This window comes from Leptinotarsa decemlineata, unplaced genomic scaffold (genome assembly GCF_025532065.1).
Source record: "Leptinotarsa decemlineata unplaced genomic scaffold, Ldec_3_MD MMD2_P_RNA_scaffold_6, whole genome shotgun sequence".
Classification (NCBI taxonomy): domain Eukaryota; kingdom Metazoa; phylum Arthropoda; class Insecta; order Coleoptera; family Chrysomelidae; genus Leptinotarsa; species Leptinotarsa decemlineata.
Genome location: NW_027412533.1, coordinates 8705872 through 8728016, shown reverse-complemented (window position 1 = coordinate 8728016; position 22145 = coordinate 8705872). Strand labels below are relative to the sequence as shown.

The 22145-nt window shown below is 33.6% G+C and overlaps 1 protein-coding gene across 1 annotated transcript; it reads left to right on the top strand.

Moving 5' to 3' along the window:
* The first annotated feature begins 19197 nt into the window (after positions 1-19197).
* Positions 19198-21669, top strand: LOC141480112 (uncharacterized). Its single transcript, XM_074169914.1, has 2 exons — positions 19198-19329; positions 20254-21669. Exon 2 carries the CDS (start codon positions 20375-20377, stop codon positions 21491-21493), a length of 1119 nt encoding a protein of 372 aa, XP_074026015.1. The 5' UTR covers positions 19198-19329; positions 20254-20374; the 3' UTR covers positions 21494-21669.
* The last annotated feature ends 476 nt before the right edge of the window (positions 21670-22145 follow it).

Sequence of the window (22145 nt, the reverse complement as noted above, 5' to 3'; positions counted from 1 at the left end):
TAAATTAGTTTTACAATGTGTTATGTTATAGTCAGGTTGATCTATTTATTGACATATCATTTTAACAAGCTATAAAGTACACTATTTAGTATTGGTTCACCATCGTTATTCATAATATTATTATGTTCACTTATTTCTACACTCTCATAGACATCTAGATGCCTATTGTTGTTAACTTGTCTTACCAATCTTAATGAACAAAAGTCTATGGAATGGTTTTGTTGCAAAATATGATAGGCGACTTCTGATTTTTTTGATATTTCATTTTTAACCTAAACTTTTTCTTTCCTATTATATCATCTACAATACCCCTCGAAAAACTGTTACTGTTTGCTGTAGGTACGTTCTTTTTCGTGAACCTCTCATTTGTGAGGGGAAGAGTCAAATGGCTATGCACTAGAAAATTTAACCTACCACGTTTGTGCTGCCCACAGTGATGTGAACGGTTAGGAATATACCTGAACGTGCTTTTTTCTTTTCTGAATACATCATATTCTAGCCATCCATATTGGCTCCTCATTACCAAAACGTCAAGAAATGGAAGTTGCTCTGTTTTTCTTAACTCATACGTGAAACAAAATCCTCAATATTCGTTTATTTGTTATCGAATATCGTGAAAATATCATCCATATACATACATCTACATACTTTCATCAACAAATTCAATCAGATTCACTGTTTTGAGATACTTTTTTAACTTGGTATGTCTGTTCAATATCAATGAGAGATTTTCACCGCAACTGTTTTGATTCTTCTTGTGTGAAAATCGATTTACCAAGGCACATTCCGACTACTCTACTGAGTTCAGAGCTTTATCGTACTTGAACTCGTAGATAGCTGTTGATATGTTGAATTCAAGTGTTCCACATCAACCACAGTGAAAGTTTGTTACAAAATATTAAACATATTTCCAGGATATCATTTTTGTGTTATTTTACGTTTTCCGATTATGGTTTTGTTACATATCATGTGATTCCAATTTCTTGTAACGATAACTTTTCTCATAACACTCTTCCCTGGTCAAAAACTAAAAATTAACTTCAAACCCACTTTCACAAGAGGACCCACCAAAAAACAAACGTGTACTCCTGGTTCATTCACCATTTCATTGGAAGCATTTTTGCACATATGGAGTATTTCGAGTATTTTTTTAATAACAATAGTGATTATAATGTTTATTTGTATAAGTGCATGAATATTACAAACGATAAAACACATACAGAGATACAAATAAACAGGAATATCACAGAAACAGTTCAGATTGCTAGTACGTTATATGATGTGTGACTGTAATGTATTAAAACTGATACAGTAATACAAACAGTAAATATTTTTATTAAAACTAACCCGACACTACATTACAAGAACATATAGTTTTCTGGAACGTTATTATGAAAGAGAGCGCATGATAACTTATCCTGACCTTATGTACTATTTCATTAAGAAGAAGAACCATGATTATAACCTTGTGGGGAATATAGACAAGTTATGCATTCTTGCGATACTACAGTGAGACATCCAAATCAGGACATATTTGGGTTTCTCGATAGAGTCACATGTAGGTAAATGTTCGATGAGAGTCAGATATAGGGTATGTATCATGATTCGGTAAAGTTATATAATCAGGAGGTAGATTGATTTCTTTTTTTGTCGAACACTCATTTGGAAATTTTGATTTTGCTAAACATATTACGTACCATCCTGATAATTTTTTTTATTTTTCAGTATTCTGAGCCTCATGAGTTACATACCTATATATTCTAGGTGCCAGGTAATTGGCATTTCGTTGTCCGATCGTTTTCTAACATCAAGGTAGAAATATAGCAACATTTTTTCGCGTATTATGACCATGTTCGTGAACTTGTAACATGACTTCCTATTTTCAATTAATGCAATTTTATACGAAATAGTTGTCTAATACCGATAATTCGGGCTTCTTCATATGAGAGATCGCTACAATAATCACATGTTCTGCCAGATATTAGTTTCATGATCAATTTTCGAACTACATTAACTCTTTCTTCATAAAAATCACTAACAACCCCCTCACTCCAGAATTCCGTATGAAAGTTGTGACTGTATTATCGAGAAATGAATCAGTTTCATTTATTTGATGTCCATAAAATATTTGAGATATTTAAATTTCGAAAGGAAATCTATTAATTTTTTTGAGAAGCCCTTCATGTGTGAGTTCCTTCTAAAATGTCGATCTATCGTAACACCAATGAATTTCACTGATAATGCTGAACATAAGATGAAAATGGTGAATACAAAGTTTTTGTTTATTCAACAGTCAATTTATTGAATTGAAACCATTATGAAATTTCAGGAAAAACATCTCTAACGGTTTGTATCATATAGAATAAATAAAATAACTTCTACTAAGTTAAGTATTTGTTATGACCGGTTTTGGTTCAGTAGACCATTCTCAAGTACTTGAAAATGATGAATTCAGTAGAAATTACACAAAAGTCTATATTCATTATAAATTTCTACAAAATAAAAAGGTCATCAATCGAACAGGTTTGTTTCATGTTTTGTCAAGTTGAAGAAGTATACAAAATGAGAGTATCATCGGCAAAACTGATTGTTTGCCTAGAGGTATTCGAAAGAAACGAACTTTTCATGAAGATAGTAAAGAGAAGTTGACCTAGTACAGTATATTGAGGAACACCATGAGTTACAGTTCTGGGCATACTTAGTTCACCATCCAAACTCTGTTCATGCTCTGATGAGTAACTGAACAGAAGATCGTATGTCTTGTCTGAGATGCCATAATTGTTCAGTTATTTCGATATATTTTTGTGAAAAACGATGTCAAAAGCTTCTTCTTGAGGGTTCATCCAACTCCCTCTTCCACTCATTGAGCTTATGGATAAAATAAATAGCGATATCTCTGTAGTCATTAGAGATAACATCATCAAACCTGATATCGTTGGATCATATATTAATATACAGGGTGTCTCATTTGAAAATGAGACATTAGTTTTACAAATATGTCAAAAAGTGCCGTCTAGTGAGCATATTCAGTGTTCTCAGAAAAATAGCCAAAGAAACAAACAAGAACAGGGGGCTATACCATGGATATGTGTCACATTGTTTTCATAATATTATAAAAATTATTTTTCCATTCCTCGGATTATGGCTTCATACGTCTCCCTGCATGGTCTGCAATTATTGGCGAAGGGTGCTGTAAAGACACAGGATCCATGGAAGAATTGCTAAAGCGCAAGCTACGATTTCCGAGAGGCATGAAGTTGGGAAATTACATGGCCTATTTCTCCGGTTTTACTACCAAATTCCCCATTTTGCAGACTTTGAGCTTTTTTTAACTGTCCATTATTTTTCGTTTTTCCCGTGGAGGCTTTTCAATCAGGATATTGAAAAGTTCATCATACCAAAAAATCAGCAGAATTCACCGAAAGCTATTTTTCATAAGGTTTGTGTGTGGTCCTTTACCATGTATCGGTATTTTTCCATTTCGGGCAGAAAAAATTATTTGAGTTAGTATGTAAATTGCGGTTGCTGACTGTCTTGCAAAGGAGGGTGCTGCAAGCGACTTCATTGGACCAGAACCTGTCATTGGCATCACTTTGGGCTTTTCCAAACAAACTCTGAACACCTGGATGGCAAAAAGATTTATGGACTTCTGACAGAATCTTCCAGGACTGTATCACTCCAAGGCATTTATTCACCCTTCGAAGCTTGATACCAAACAGTTGTTGGACTACAGTAGGGATGAACTACGATGTCACTGTCATTTGAATCATCATATGCAGAGACTTGGACTGTCGGAAGACAGTGTGTGTCGCCTCTGTCTGGAAAATGATGAAATAGCAGAGCATATACTTTGTGCCTGCCCTACTGGGGACCGAATCAGGTTCTTTGAGTTCGGCAGATCCGTACTCTCACCATCTGACCTGAAAGACCACTCACCATACAAACTATCGGCTTCGTTGAGAAGCTGGGTTTAGAAGAAGCTGTGTGAATAGGTGTGAGCCACAATAAACCCTTCTGGGTTGCGGTGGAGGGTCGAATAGACCGACTCACTTCAGACCTACCTACCTACATAGTTTGTAAATGTCGTCTTCAGATGACCTACCTTCTCTGAAGCCGTGCTGATATTTTGACAATATACTAATTTTTCTTTAAATATCTTTCCAAAATCTTCAAAATATTAGAAAGTGAGGAAATTGGTCTATAATTACACGTTTTAATTTTTTTCCAATTATTATAATATGGTGCTTACATCATTCCTTATTTTGAAACCTTCAGAAAGCAGCCAAAGTCTGAAAAATTTGTTACATGTAAATGTTAGTGGAGAGCGTATGTCATTTGCTATTTCTTTCAAAGTTTCTGATCGGATGTTATCATACTTGGGTGACTTCTTTGGATTTGATTTTTTATTTTTTCCATGACCTTGGGTTCCAAATTGGTGAACTCAATTCTATAATTTTGTAAAACACGTATTTCGGTAGCCAATTTTTTTCCCAAATCGCTATAAGGCTATAATGAATTTATCGGCAATCTCCATGTTTTCTGTGATGATAGACCACAGACCACACACATTTTCAATGAAATGTCAAATAGCTTATAAATTATTTTAGTTTTTTGTATTTGTTGGAAATGGAAAGTTTTTTTGGCCATCTTGACGATTTGGTTTTAAGCTTATTTCTGAATGCTGTGTGTGTTCCGAGCAATTTTTTTTCAGATTGTTTCTTATTTAATTCCACAGTATTAGTGATTTTTGTATGTACTATTTCAATTTTTAATAAAAAAGAAGCCATTTGTTCAAAATATTTCTAAATGTACATTCCGTTCCAGTTTTCTGTTCTCAAATCAAGTTTCAGCTGGTGTTGTATATTTTATTATTTCCTTCGACATTCGACATTACACAGAACTGTGTAATAGTGATCGGTTAAATAATATTGAATTATAAAAAAATTGATTTCTTTGATTCGTTGGTTTTGTATCTTAGGAAGAATTGATCTAAACAACTGTAATTTGGCAATGTAGCAGGTACAATCATTATTAAGGAATTGTAACCAAAATCACTCATAAAAGTTTTATATACTTTGACGTTATCATGATCGCCTGATAGATTCATATTAAGGTCACCTGTGATAACATCAACATCATTTTGCCCTTGTTGCTCTGAATATTTCATTAGATCGGATTTGAAGGGTTTCGGACACGTTCTAGGAGAGCGATAAATGACTGTAATGGATATCTTCATCTCATTTGAAACTAAAATTCTAATTACTTCAATTACACCAATTCGAGTCTTATCGGCTGTGATGTTCAGATTGTCTTTAATAAAAGCGATGATGCCATCATTTTCATTGAGCTGACCCACATTGTGAAATAAAGCCCTTCAGTTTGATAAATCTGTACCCGAGAGGTAAACTGTCGTAACTACAAAATTCTCGATTTTGGGGTTATTGATGTAACTGCATTATCGAGGTGTATATTCTTAGGTTGATAGTATCTGCACAGCTGATGAATGGCGTCACAGTGAATGTGAATTTAATGTATCTGTCATGATATGATAGAGGTAGACTCAAGTAACTCGAGTTACAACTGTGTACCCCTATTATAATAATAATAATAATAATAAAAAACTTTATTCACCTTAAGAGTACAGAATATAAATAAATGAACTACATGATAGAGTGGGAATAAAGACTTGAACGATAAGCGCGATTGCACTTGTTTCGTTATTGTGTAACAAGGAGTATAATTTATAGAGTACGCTACAAGACAAATAGAATGTAACATAAAAATAAAAAAATAATAATTTGAAAAGACATGACGTTATGAGTTGACAAAAAATATAAATAATACAATAATAATAAGATTCGTGTAAACTTAATACAGGGTGCCTGTTTATGGTAACAATGAGTATATTTTCTAGAATACGGCACAAGACAAATAATATAAAAAGAAATAAAACAAGGACATAAACCAATATATGTTGACAGAATGTAAAAATAATAATAAGATTTGTATAAAATTTATATAATGTGACTAGGGTAATATAGCATAATTGGTTGGTATACTTTTTATTCTAATATATTTATCACATATTGTCTTTGTTTTTCGAATATAAACGATTTCAAATTCTTCTTGAAAATTGGAGTGCGGTTACTGTTTTTAATTTCATCAGGAATAATATTGTAGAATTTGGTTGATGTGTATGAAAATGCTCTTTGTGAAATTGACTTTTTCAGTATGATAGGATACGGTATTTTCTTGTAATTTCTTGTATAGTAACTGTGATGTTCTTTTATTTGATTTTTGTTGTATTAAGTACTGATTGTGGAGAAGATGCAAGTGTGTTAAGATAATTTAACCCTTGTTTTGTTTTGTTGTACAAATAGTTTTAAATATTAATAGGCCGTGGGAGCACGTGACTAAATTATTCTGTCAACGATATTTTCATCTCTCTTCTTGCTTTACTCTCTCTAGCCAAATTAATCAAGGACGCACGTCCCTGCTGGCAGGTAGCGGAAGTAAGCACTCGAAATAAGTGGGACGAGAATAAGGTTCAACATTTCTTATTGAATGCCCACATTCGCCTATTCATCAATTGGCAACGCTGCGCTGGTTTCAATCGTTTCTCAGTGGTAGGGCCAAAGATCGCAGTGGCAGTGTGCATTAAAAATTGATATTACGAAAATGATGTGCAAATTTTCAATCTTATTTCAGGTTTCTTTTGTTTGCAGTTGAATTTGTGATTCCAAAGAATGTAGCTTTGTGAAAAAAGAGTGAATTTCTATTTTTTATCAAAATAGGTTTGTGAATTTAGTATATTTGATGCATTTTATGCTTGGCCATACTTTTAGAATAGCTATTTATGTAAAGAGTTAAGAAAAGTTTAATTTCGTGTAACGAGTTACATACAAGATTTTTTCTAATTTCATTGAAATATTGTTTTCATTATTTTTCAATGATGAAGTATTGAATCCATAAATATTTTCACTAATCAAAGATGCTATTCATCACTTGTCACTTTGGCGTCTTCTATACATTCATTTTGCTCCATTTACTTTGAGTGATTTCATAGAGGCAGATGAGATAGAGTAATTACTGATCAGAGTTCTGAATGAAAATTTGTTCTTGTGTTGTGTGATTTCCGAGTTGAAAAGTATGATAAAATCACTGAACCGAGACAAGAGTTAGCGAATGATATGAAAATATATTTATAAAAGGCACATTCGGTAATCATTTACAAAAAATAAAACATGTCGTTATTGTTTATGGAAAGTGAGGCGTTTTGTTTCATAAATATATTTTTTTATATCATTCGGTAGTTCTAAGCAAGATTCAATCATTTTTTCTTACTTTTCAACTTGGAAAAAGTCCTGAAGTAACTTGGCTTGGAATCACCTAACTTTTTAATTTTATTTTTATGTTTTTGTTCAGTTCGTTCCCTTTTTATTTGTATTTCATTTCACAATTATTTCATTTCCGTTTTTTTTTGCTTAATATAATTGTTTTTTCACCTATTCATTTTTATTCTTGCTCTTCAATTTTTCAATTCTTGTTTTCAAGTTCTCTCCGGGATTTCAAATCATTTTATATAAAATCAGACAACGGGAGTCCGAACAAATGAAATTCATCATGAAACATTGTCAATCACCTTCAAACAAATAAACTATAACACTAAAAGAATAAAATGAAACTGAGAGAATTTTAAAGATGGAACATTAATATTTTGGGAAACTTATTCATTATCAATTTCAATAGAAATAAAATAGCAGATGGAAAAAATTGACGCTGATCGACTTCATTCAAGTGAAGTTGACAAATGGAAAATGAAAATGTGATATTAACTTTCTGAACAAAAGAGTTTGACTTATACGAAGAATAAATTTTAATAACATATATTTGTGAAGATATAGAAATGTTGTGGAGACCAATTACTCAAACATCAAACCGATATTATTTGCACTCGACGGGCGTTTCTCTAACAGCGATGTTGCCAAACCCTTCTCTGCTCTAATATGGGTTCAGATTTTATTAGATGGCAGCACTTGACGGGTAAGTCCTAGATCCACAATTTTATTTTCTTCCAAGAAGAAAATAAAATTGTGGATCTAGGACCTAATCGGCGGAGGAAGGAGTCCAACCAAGTGTGGCCTAAAGAACTACCAGTTATGAATACAAAGTCTAGGCCTATCAACAAAAATAAATTTGAGGATTTATAAAAACTGCTGACATGGCTTCCTCCTTGTTTTTACCACTTTCATAAAAACATAGAATTTTCTGTGGCTGCCCTAGATTGCCAAGATTAATGGAGATTATTATTAATGCATTATCATTCTTAACACTAAGGATTTTTTATATTTTTATCTGTACAGTTTAATGAACAGTTTTCTTATAATAAAATGAGTTTTTATAACCTTCTTTCAATATTTAAGCAGTTACGACATTGAGAATTTTATTTGCGGCACAATAAAATTGTTAGAGGTAAAAACTCCCCTTCAAATTGGGAGGGAGAAATTATACAGTAATATTCACTACTATTCAATAAGAATAATATATCAAGGAATATTACAAGTTGATGACCTCTAATTATCATTGAAAACCGTAAACAACAATGAAAACAAAAATTTAACATTAAAACTGCTCTCCTGTAAAGTTTGCAAAATGTCAGTTACGATAGTTTACCTCTGAGGTACAGAAATGATGGATTTTCAGGTTTGTATGTTTCTGTCGAAACGATTACGTCAAAAGCCCAATTGCGCCTGAACAGGAAGCATCGGCCAATAAAGAAGAGAGAGAGAGATTACGTCAAAACTCACTGATAACTATTTGTTTGAAGGTGGTTGACATTGTTTCATGATGATGACTGTCATCATCCAAAGACGATAGTTGATACATAACAATCGACACGTTGTGAAGTAATTTGGCTTGAAATCTTTCAATTTGTTAATTTGTTTTCATTGTTAAATTTTCAGTGGTTGTTTGTATATCATTTTATTGTAATTGTATTTCAGGTTTTTTAATTATATTGATTCTTTCAGGGATTCCAAATCAATTTATGTCATATTATACAATGGAAGTCCAAACTGATAAATTTCTCACTGATAACTGATCTAATAATAACAGTAATTCATCAAAATTCTTCATGAGACTGCGAATATTCAAATGCACCTACAACGATATGTATTTTGGCATCAGTAAGTTGAGCTGATATCGGTTCATTTTTGTACCCTCTAATAAAAGGCTTCATTTTTACATGATGCAAAAAATTCTAATAGACTATTTTCATTCGAATACTGATAATACTGGGTTATTTATTCTACTTTGGATTATTAACATAATTCGTGAATGAATAAGAACCTGTTCACGCCGAAATACATATTTTCACAGTGAAGACAAAATAGAGCAGACGAATAAAAATTATTTCCAATATTATTGATGTATTCAAGGCACTTATCAAAACAATTATCATGAATCACAAAACAAAATATTCAAGCATACATTATGCAATTTACAAAAAAATAATATTGTGTAGGTTTTCTTTGTTTCACCTTAGGACTGTTAGAACTGAATTTTCTCATCACTACACACGCTTCCGTGTTCTTTGGGATATCTGATATATAATAATAATAATATTCATTTGAAATAGGAAAATCCTAATGTACATACATTTCTAATATTTTTGTTACAAATTTGTTACATATTGGAATAGTTTGAAAAATATATAACAAACATTAGATGAATACATTCTAAAGTTGATCAATAAGATAGGCATGATAATATTTCCAGAAAGAGAATTGTATCTACAAATAACAAACACATAATACAGATCATACATTGAAAACAAATGTCTTCAGTTCGTTTTTGAACATGCTCAGAGATGGGCTATTTTCAATTGTATTCGGTTATTTGTTGAACCGATCAAAACCTTTGAGAAACAAAGGATTCGTGTTTTTTTTTTGTTTTTTTGTTCTGTTTATATATAAATTATTATTATTTCGAGTGAAGTGGTGGTGAATATCATGATGAAAGAGACAATGTACTTATTCGAAATAAGAGCGCATAGTTGTAATAGGGGTATCTCTACGACACTTCAAAATGATCCTCATATCACGATTCTGAAGTTTTTGGAGTTGAGACAATTCATTCTGATTGAATAGATACCTATATGATAGAGGAACAGTAGTCAAAGTGTGGCTGAACAATTGACTTGTAGACTGTGGAACTTGACTCGGTTGAAAGATTACTAGCAATTTTAGAGAAAAAGAATAATTTTTTTTAATTTTTCCATGAATATACTCAAAATGTTCATTGAATGATAGTGTTGTCCATCACGAATCCCAGATATTTATTTGAATTCACTAATTCAATTCTTTCATCATCAATGCTGAGGTTAATAATTTATGAATCTATTTGGCTGTATTTGAATTTGGTAGTTATTATCATTGCTTTCATTTTCAATACATTCAGCTTTAGTTTATTCATTTTCAAATAAATGCTGACACTTTCTAGAGTATTATTCATTTTTTGTATAGCCATTTCGAGGTTCACATCGCTACATGCCAATAGAGTATCATCAGCAAAAAAAGTTCATAAATTCTCAATCAACAAACAATGTCATGTCATTCAAATATAGTATGAATAGAAGGGGACCCAAAACACTACCTTGGGAAAATCCAACAAACATCATTGTTAATTTCACAAGAGAATATGTCTTTCACTCTTACCTGTTGTTTTCTGTTGGTCAAATAAATAGATACCCAATTGTACACTGTGCCCTCTATTCCATTTTTATATTCAATTTAGCTAGTATTATAACCCTATCAATGGTCTCAAATGCTCTTTTGAGGTCAAGGAACACTGCCACGACAAACTCATTATAATCTGTTTGAAAAAATCTGTTTTTCCGTTAACCAGCTGTCGCACCCCTACGAACGACAACCCTCAGAAGTCGAAACTTTTGCGAGCTAAGGATTAACGAGGTCTTACCTTTTAACGTGTAATTCCTAACACGTTAGGTTAGGTTAGGTTAGGTTAGGACACGTTAATCCAGTTCAGTTTCAAATTTACTTAGAGATACTTGCGCTGATGACTAACACGAGTGCATTTGGCGAAATCCCGAATGATTGTTGATTAAAATGTCACTAGTCCATTTGGCGAAATCCCGATTGATTGTTGATTAAAATGTAATTTTCTTCAACATATTCAATTAGTTGATTATAAATTGCTGTTTCTAGTACCTTCTCAATCGGAGGTGAAGTATTGATTTGTCTGAATTTTTCAGCTTTGATATTGTGAGGAATTTTGGGTTTCGGAACAATAGTACTAGTTTTCAATCTTTCAGGTATTTGGCCAGTTTCACGAGAGGTGTTGATAAGGTGCAATATAACGTGACCGACAGTCCTGTTTCAATATTTTGGAGCTGAGGATTTCATGTACACTGCACTTATTTTCCGAAGAAATTATAATTTCACGTAGGTCAATTAACGAAAGCAATATGAATTCAGAGAAAGTGTAGAATAAATTATAGTTTTTATTGCACCATGACTCTGTATAGTCGATACTCTCTACTATTTCATTTATGTTTTCAACTAAATAACTGTTGAAGTTATCTGATATTTCCAAATCATCTCTCAGTAATATAAGTTGGACGACAATATTGACCCTTGGAAAATTTTCAATCAAACGAACCTTTATAATGATGATACCTGATGCCATATTGCCAATTAAATCACGATATTCTGATATTAAATCTCTGTAAATAGTTTTCAGGTATCAAAGCAGCTTGGTGTTATATAAAAAAAGGAAATAAAGTGACAAGAAGAAACGAATGTGAACTGAGGCTTCAGTAATAAAAAGTCATACAAAACTCAATTCGAATCATTCATTCAACTTAAAAGGAAAGTTACCAATAAATGTTAAATAATGATCAACGCGGACGTAAGTGCCATAATTACACGGATGTGTCAACATTTTTCCCTCCCAATAAAGTATTTTTCCGAAAACACTTTATTACGGTGTAGACTATAAAATCTGAAGTAATAGTCAGAGATAGGCAATTATCGCCAAAGAGCGATTATTTTTCTCTATGAACTCGTAAATCACTTCCACCATACAGGATTCAGGATGAAATCGATTGTTTTCTTTACGTCAAGCTGAGCACACTGAAATATAGCCGGCAGGAGTTTCATAAAACGAAAAATTGGTGGTTTTACTACAGTCAACCAACTGCATATAGTGCAGATTTGAAATGTCGCCACCTTTTAACTTTTGAAACAGAATTATATCAAGTTCGGAACAGAGGTTTTTTTATAGGAAGTAATTTTACAGATTTACATTCGTTCCAGCATCATACAAACTAACGATAAATATAATAGTTTCACGAAAACATCCATTCAAATATCATTTAAGTTCATTCCAATTAATATTCAAGTCATTTTCCAAATTCATTCTAATATTATGGAACATTTATTTGGCAATTTCGGCAGTAGTATGTATTATTCTATCCATGAGCACCAGAGTAGACTGTAGTTTTGTAACGTATACTTGAGAATTCACCACAAAATATCTGGGGGTGTCATGTCAGCTGACCTAATGAGCCATTGTAAAGAAGGACTGTTGCCTATCCACTGGTTTGGATGATTGTTATCTACCCACTTTGGAACTAGTCTGTCATAATGAGGAGGCATGACATCAGTTGAAAAGTCAGGAAATGGATGGTAATCATTTCGAACATACATAGGAGTGGGTTGGGAACATGATACTTTTCGATGTTTTCAGATTCTGAAATTGAATATAAAAATTCTTATTATTTTCGTGAGATTCATGGTCATAAATAAGCTCTTCCCCAGTATTGTCATTATCATCAGAAATTTCTGAGAATGTTACCTTTCTACAGAAATTCTGTACAAATTTGATATCGCATAAGTTAAGTAGGGTGGGGACTTTTTATGTCCGCACTGTATGAATGTAAACAGCGTCAGTGAGAATTATCTATAACCAAGTGCACTTGAAGTAAACAGAATAATATCTCAACCATCCAGGAGTTATGTAAATATTTCTTTCACCACCTTTTTTCGCTGATGAAATACCATTATTGAAAATAAACTGAAACTGAAATCTAAATTTATTGCTCACTGAAATAGAATACCTATAGCTATTTATTTATAGATGCAAATATTGAGATAGATTCAATTTCAAATATTGTGCAATATTTTATTTAAATATTCAATAACTAGCGTCAATGTTTTGAATATATTGCACTAGATTGGTTATTGATATGTTTCATTTGATTTGCGTTAATGATTGTCGCTACGCCAATAATTTTCAACTCAATTCAAAAAATTTCTCACAGCTTGAAATATTTGGGTTATTCTTTTTGAACTTAAAAGAAATGATACTTCGAGAGCGTAATGATTTGAATGAAATATATAGTTCTGATGATTGGCATTATATTGATGATTAGTTTGCTTCAGAGTCATATTACTATAACACTCATACCTGTACGCAATAATTGAAACGAAGAGATATTAACGGATTATCAATTCAAAATCTGAATTGGTAACATTAATCGTTTTTTTGTTATATAGACAGGCACAACGACGAATAATCTTCGTTGAACAACTTGAACACTGTTGACAAAAATTTCAAAGAACTTCAGTTACAGTGTTGGGAATCACACGTTGAAAGGTAAGACCTCGTTAGTCCTTAGCTCGCACAAGCTTCTTTTTTTGAGTATTGTCGTTCGTAGGGTTGCGATAGCTGGTTAACGGAAAAAACATATTTCAAACATATTTTCAAACACTAGTTTAAATTAATACTCATTATATGCACTGTTATTTCCTATGCAATCTTGAAAGCTTACCCCAATATTTGAATTCTCATATCAAAGTGAAACAGATTTCTTTATATGTTTTTGGTTCATCTCTGAGAGAATTTCTTTATTTTTATTATTTCTGTCATTGCCGACTTCAAATTCTATGGTGAATTCGAATCACCTTTCATTTTTCATAGATAAAAATATTGAATTATTCTGAAGGATAGATACTCCAATTATAAATGTTCGAATGATAGTAGTGGTGCATTTTGAATACGGCATGGATTTTGCCATCATAATGTCTGCTGTTTCTCTGACCTTTGGTTTGATTTGAATATTGAGGATTTACAAATTATTTTTTTGATGTTCCAGATCGAAATAATGAAAATCAAAGAACATTCAATAGAAATGGAAGGATCTACAGAATCTAATAATTATCACAATATTTCTGTGGTATCGAACAGATATCAACAGAAACCCTATTGACATCAAAAAATAACTAGAATGAAATGATTGACAATTGGGAACAGAAAAAGATATATGAAAAATTGAAAAACTATAAGCGATGAAAATTACTTCAGAACATATGAGGAATACGTGTGAATCATCTCAGTAGACAGAATTAATAATATTGAATGGATGTAAATGAATCATGATGTCACAACAGCAAGAAAAATCCACTGTTCATGATTTTGATGACTTCAATCAGTTGATTGATGTTCATTTCATTTTATATCTGAATTATCAGATTTCAAAGTATCTGAATGAATCATTCCTATGAAATATAGATTTGGTGGTGAATTAAAAATTGTTCATATCTCAATTGAATAGACATCAGCAATTCCAAATATTCTTGATATATTATCTATCGAAAATCATCAACGGCTCAATTAGAGATCTTTCTTGGGCAACATTCGATACTAATCACTCATCTGTTTTGTGATTCATATTTTTCATATCATTGTATTTTTGAATATAGCATTCTATAGGAGTTTCTGCATTACCTAAAAGTATTCAGACAGAAAAACATGTTTTATGTATTTATATTTATTTCAAGTAGGTATTCCATCAATCACAAACGAACGAATATAGTCGATAGAAACATTTCCAAAATCAGTCTCAGAAGAACTATCACAATACTATCAGTACATAAAAAAGTTTATGGAATGTTTTTCTGTTATAGGTATTACCTAATTCATGAATTCAATTCATCTTCTGAGTTACCTCATCCTTGTTCACTGTCATTGAAACCCATAGTAAACATAATTTATCATTTTTCAACAAACCATCTCATATTGATATTGTGATCAATGGAATCTTAATATATCCAAACCATCTATTTTCATCAATATGCCCCGAGAACTGTCGAACATTTTACTCAAAAAATCAATGTTTTGGTAAAATTGAATAAAAAACTGCAAATTGGGTAACTTGAGTAATTAAACTTTACAAGTAATCACTAGTATCTATCCTACTTTTCATCATTTATCAACTTCTGACACTGTGTGTATTTTCGAATAATGAATATCAATACAGGAAGATTATTACATGAAATTCCAGTAAAGAGTGAAATCATAAAAATGTATGCTTCATTATACGATCCTAGGACTATAATTGATGAAATTCAACTCTGAAATGAAGTGAAATTTTTTGGCACCTACCTGAATTCACAGATAAAGTGAAAGAGGCCTTTTGATTACATTCGTTCGAATTCACATTTTAATTGAAATATCATGATCTGGCGCAGAGTGAGAAGATTTTTGAAGTTCGTTAACACAAATTAGAATTATAGAACTTTCAGTCTATATGAATTATCGGGACCAATTATCGGGTCGACCAATATTCAAAAGCAAAACCTTTCATCAGTTCAGTCCATTCATGTCATGTAATAAATACTACATGTGTTTCAGACGTGATTCAGAAGTATTTTCCAATAATGAACATGTTCATAATACTCTGAACAAAAATAACTTATCATTTCCTTGCTATAGTTGCCGCAGGTAATTATATAATGAAATAATAGAGATATATATTGATATAGTTCTCAAGAATGAAAGGACGCTTTTTTGATGTGTGGATGCCATTATAACTACCAAAAGTCTCTGATGACCCTTCAGTGGATCAAAATGTTTCTGAAGACTATATTAATGAGAAAAACATACATATGAGGAAATAAGTAATCCAAAATATTCTCTACTTTCATCTCTCCCATAATACCTACACAGTACGTTCTAGTTAACATATATTTCTTTCAGACGAAGGTTTCATATATGCAGATTAACCGCGTTAAAGATAATCCAGTCTCAGGCACACTACTGTTTGGGTCGAATCTTTTCTGCACTGATAAGAGATAGTTCCTCGAAGCCGGTCTGTAGGTGATTTACTCGATTGATTTCTGCATGTTCCTGCTGCTGAATGATAGAGAAGTATATTCAAAACTATTCCATGTACGGTATCTAGCATGAATAGCTGTCGAATATAATCCAATATCCAGCGTGGTATTAGTCAGGGGCGTAGTTGGATTTTGGAAAGCATTCACCAGACTCTACTGTGTAGGTGAGTTGTGGGAGATTGAGTTTGCTAGAACTCATTGCGAAATATTCATTTCATTTTTATAAATTTCATATACTTCAGCTATTGTATATGTAGGTGTATCAGTGTATTGTATTCATATACGGTGATACGTTTGTTCGTTTTTAGAAAAAAAGTGTTTATGAATATATGTCCAGAGTCTCTTCGTTTCTGAGATACAGGGCGTTGAAGTTAGAGAAAAAACGATATTTATAAAATATCATAAATATCCAAGAACCGATTTCATTGAAATTTGCTACAGTTATTTGAAGTAATAAGGCGCTTATTTAGATCTAACTAGATTGAAAATATTAGGTCCAGTGGAGTCTCATTGGCCACTACAGCCAACAATATTGGAAAAAAAATAAGCCACTGACTTGTTTTTGTAGTTTTATATTTTTATAAATCATTCAACTGGGAATACAACTTTCTCGTCGCTTGTTTTTATTCAAATCTAGCTTCGTTTTGGAAAACAAATGAAGACACTTTGCATATCATGAACAACTGCTTTGGAAACTAGTTGACAGTGATGGTGTTGTCATATCAGAGGAAGTCATAGTTGTCAATTAGCACTGATTCCATCATGAATAACTTTACTCATGCTGAAATGGCTAAATTCACTATATTTATGGATTAGCAAATGGAAATTCGAAAGAAGCACAAAGAATTCACCAGGACAGATATCTTAACCAGGTAATTCCATGTGCTAATACATTCAGAACGCTATATGCAAAATTATGTGAAACTCGGAGTTTTGATAAAAATGCAGGTGCTGAAAGACCAGACCATTTTAAGACCCACTAAAATCCCCACGTTATTAGAGAAATTCATTTTCAGCAACAATTTCCGCTGAACTTTTGGGTATGAATGATTGATGATTAATTGGCTCATTTCTCTACCAGTAAGATTAGCAGATGAATCCTACACGGAATTTTTGCAAATCATTTGCCCATTTAATTAGGAGAAGTGCCAGTTCTTGTAGGAGGCAACATATAGTTTACGCACGATAGGGCTCCAGCTCATTTTAATGTTCTTGCTTGTCAGCATCTCGAGCCTACCGTAATCGTTCGATTAGACGTACAGGACCTCAAAATTGGCCAGCTCGCGGTCCTGTCATGAATCCCTTAGATTTATATTCATGGGGTAATCTAGAGGCTCTTTTTCATGAGACTTCTGTACTAGATAGTGGTGACTTGAGAAATCGAATAATTGGCAAGTGCAATGTCATAAGGAATACAACAGGTATTTTTGAACGTGTATGGCAATTAATGACAAATCGATTATAGTAGTGTATTTTATCAAAAGGTTGACATCTCACTCATTTTCTTCAAAGTCGAAATTGTTTATTTATCATTCACTTCTGCTTTTTATTTTATGTTGTCCATGGATTGTTTTCAGAAGTGTGTTTGATATGAAGAAAACAGCCGAATAAAAGTTTGTAATTTCAGCTGCTTGATTCGAAAAAAATGAAAACTACGAAAAAAGTCAGTGGCGTTCTTTTTTCCTCAATATTGTTGGCTGGCACTAAGACGTCACTGGTCCTAATAATTTCAATCTAGTTCGGGATAAATAAGCGCCTCATCATTTTAAATTACTGTAGCAAAGCCTAACCAAATCGGTGAAAGGATATTTATGACCCTTCATTGATACCGTTCTTTTTTGATCTTCAATGACAAAATTCTGAACAGTGACAATGTTGATAAAACAACGTGGTCAATAATAAATCAATTCAATGGAAAGTCACAAGTCGTCCATAAAATTTTAGATATATCTGCTGATACTATTTAACTTCTGTAATTGATGAGCTGATTACAAAAATTACTGTCCCAGGTACTGATGGTGCAGATCTGATAAAGACTTCACTGAAAGATTCATTTTTCTTGAAGCCAAGTGCAAACCATAATTGAAATGAAAAACTCAAATAGTTTAGATGTCTATAACATCGGTTCTGTTATAGTGAAGATGGCATGTGATGCTCTTAGTAAGCCTATAGCACACCTAGCAAATATTTGCTTCTCATGTGGAAAGTTTTCAGCGAACCTAAAATTATGTCGAGCAAAACCAATCCTAAAAAAGGGGGATCCTGATGATTGCAATAACTAGAGATTTATTACCATAACTCCCATTATATCAAAGATCATTGAAATTCTAGTCAAAAAGAGACTTCTTGATTCAATTGAAGAGGGTAGATACTTGAATGATGCGCAATATGGTTTCAGATCGATGAGGTCTTCATCACAAGCAATTACGAAAATTGTTCACACCATTGCCCATAATAAAGATTCGGGTATCAGCACTTGCTTACGTTTGTTTGAAGGTGATTGACAATGTTTCGTGATGAATTTCACTAGTTCGGACTTCCATTGTCTATTATATAAAATGATTTGAAATCCCTGAAACAAGTAAAAAAGAATAATTAAAAAGAATAGTTGAAAATAACAATTATATTAAGCGACAATAACCTGAAATGAAATGATAGTGAAATAACCTACAAGTAAAAATATAATAATTGAATAAATAAAAATTAAAGGAATGCAAAAAGAAAATAATAAAAAATAAAAAAGTGTAGAGATTCCAAGTCACGTTAGTTCACGACGTTTCGATTGTTTTTAATTATTCTTTTTTACTTGTTTCAGGGATTTCAAATCATTTTATATAATAGACAATGGAAGTCCGAACTAGTGAAATTCATCACGAAACATTGTCAATCACCTTCAAACAAACGTTGAATACCCGGTACGGACCCGGAACCAGCGACTTATTCCGAGGATATGAGAAGACTATGGTCAAGCTTACAAAGGAAGAAACTCATCTCAGTTTTCTGTGCAGAGCCAGAGACAATAACATCATCCCCAAAGGTTTTCTACTGAAATCGCCAATCCCAGGAGAGAGAGCTAAACGCATATTGGAACGCGCCAGCCGAGCACTGATAAGGTCTCAAATCAATTATCACCGTTGGAAGAGATCAACTTTGCTGCAGGATGCCACAGAACGATTCGAAGAAATAAGAAGAGAGACATTGGAAGATGATCATGGACCAATCTTTGCCAAGATTGAAAGGACGTGCTTGAAGATCCGCCAAGACATGGAGAATACCCACAACAGAAAGTGGGGGAAGTTAGTGAGGAAACAATGCCCAAATACAGACCGAAAACAGGACAACTATGAAGCCACCAACGTCATCAACATGAGTTCCCGCCCGCTCACGGGAATAGAGGAATCCTTGTTGAGGATAGGCCTGAATTTTGCCATTACGCCAACGTCTGTCCCCACTTTGGAGATAATTACTGCAGTGGAATCCACCAGTTCCCTCATTGACCAGACCGAGGCAGAAGAGTTCAGATGGAAAATTAGAGAACAGTTGGATCGAGAACCAGTTCCAACATCTAACATCAGCAAGGAAGAACGTAGAGCCCTGAACAGCCTACGTAGAGACAACACCATTAAGATCCTACCTGCAGATAAAGGAAACGCTACTGTGGTAATGGATACCGTTCTCTACGAACAGAAGATCGAAGAGGTTCTGCAGAAGGGACGATACACAAAGATCGTACGGGACCCTACTGCATCAATCGAAAGGAAGTTGTACCAGATTTTGAAAAAACACCAAGTCTATTTTTCGGACAAGAAAAGATCATGCCTAACACCGCACCACAGTAAGCCCCCTCATTTGTATGGTCTACCCAAAATCCACAAGAAAGACGTTCCGCTTAGACCGATCATCAGCTCCAGAGATTCGGCTACTCAAAACTTGTCTAGATTTTTACTTCCCTCAATACAACCATTACAAGGGAAAACATCGTCTTTTGTGAAGAATTCAAGACATTTTTCGAACTACTTGGGTCAATTGAAGTCACACAGGAATATCAACTAATTAGTTTCGACGTGGAAAGCCTTTACACCAACGTTCCGGTCGAAGAAGCACTCCAAATCATACAGAGAAAGCTATCCGAAGACGGGAACCTGAAAGAGAGAACGAATCTACCTATAGAAGTAATTATGGAATTACTAGGATGCTGTGTACGAAACTGTTATTTCCAACTGAAGGACGAATTCTTTACACAAGATGAGGGACTTCCAATGGGATCGCCACTTTCACCAGTCATGGCCAACATATATATGGAGTGGTTTGAAACTCTGGCCATTGAAGAAGCCCACAAGAAACCTCGAGTCTGGTTGAGATATGTTGACGACACCTTCATAATATGGAACCATGGGAATACTGAACTAGACGCCTTTCTGAAACACATCAACAGCGTGAGACCTTCCATCACTTTCACAATGGAGAAGGAAATCCACAATGAATTGCCATTCTTAGACGTTTTGGTGAAGAGGACCGACACTAAGTGGGAAACATCTGTATACCGAAAACCCACGCATACGGGACAGTATCTGAACCACGAATCCAACCACCATCAATCGAAAAAAAGAGGAATCATCAAGACTCTATTAGACCGTGCTTTTGGGCTCTGTAATACAAAGGAAGGTCTCGAGAAGGAACTAGACATCATCAAAAATGATCTTCAGCGGAATGGATACTCCAAAGCGATGGTAGAAAAGACTTTGGCTAAAAGACAGCAGGAGCCTCGCAAGGAAGAGAAGCCGTCACAACCAGTGCTTGCACTTCCCTACATCAGAGGATTATCGGAGAGGATAAGAAGAATTGGTTCCAAGTACAACATTAGAACCTGTTTCAGATCCGGTAACACTATCCGTAGCAGCCTCACGAAAACCAGGCCCCCAAACGCGGACTGCGATTCCAAGAATTGCATTTACCGGATACCCTGTGAGTGCGGAAAATCCTATATTGGTGAAACTAAGAGGCCATTGAATGTTCGCATTGCCGAGCACAAGAAGCACACACAGCGAGGAGAAACCAGCAAATCAGGAATAGCAGACCATGTTTGGACCCATCAACACAACATCGAGTGGTCCCAAGCTGAGATCTTGCACAGAGAGGAACATTGGTTCAGGAGAAAATTTAAGGAAGCCGCATACATGTTGTCCAACAACGTATTCAGCCAGGCCAGCGTAGATATACGAAACATATGGAAACCCATCATCAAACGAAAAATGACCAACTCCCGCCAAATCGGTCATCTCTCACGGAATCGGTGAAGCGGAAAATGGAAAGTAGAGAAAGTGAAAGTATTTCAACGACCTATAAAATAGTCATCTCTCGGAGGAATCAGTCCAGTCATCACCAGAAGACGATTGTAGATACCAACAATCGAAACGTCGTGAACTAACGTGACTTGGAATCTCTACACTTTTTTATTTTTTATTATTTTCTTTTTGCATTCCTTTAATTTTTATTCATTCAATTATTATATTTTTACTGTAGGTTATTTCACTATCATTTCATTTCAGGTTATTGTCGCTTAATATAATTGTTATTTTCAACTATTCTTTTTAATTATTCTTTTTTACTTGCTTCAGGGATTTCAAATCATTTTATATAATAGACAATGGAAGTCCGAACTAGTGAAATTCAGCACTTGCTTACTTCTTTGTGATCTATCTAAAGCATTTCAAAGTGTTTCACATGACATATTATTGAGAAAACTTGAAAAATATGCTACTAGAGGCATAGCATATGACCTAATACATTCTTTTTTGACAGACTGGCTGCTATATATATTATATAACAATGTAAAATCTGATACCAAAATTTTCAAACATGGAGTACCTCAGGGATCCGTACTTGGTCCCCTTTTATTTAATGTATACATAAATGATCTTCCTACATATATTGATACAGCAGATGTTT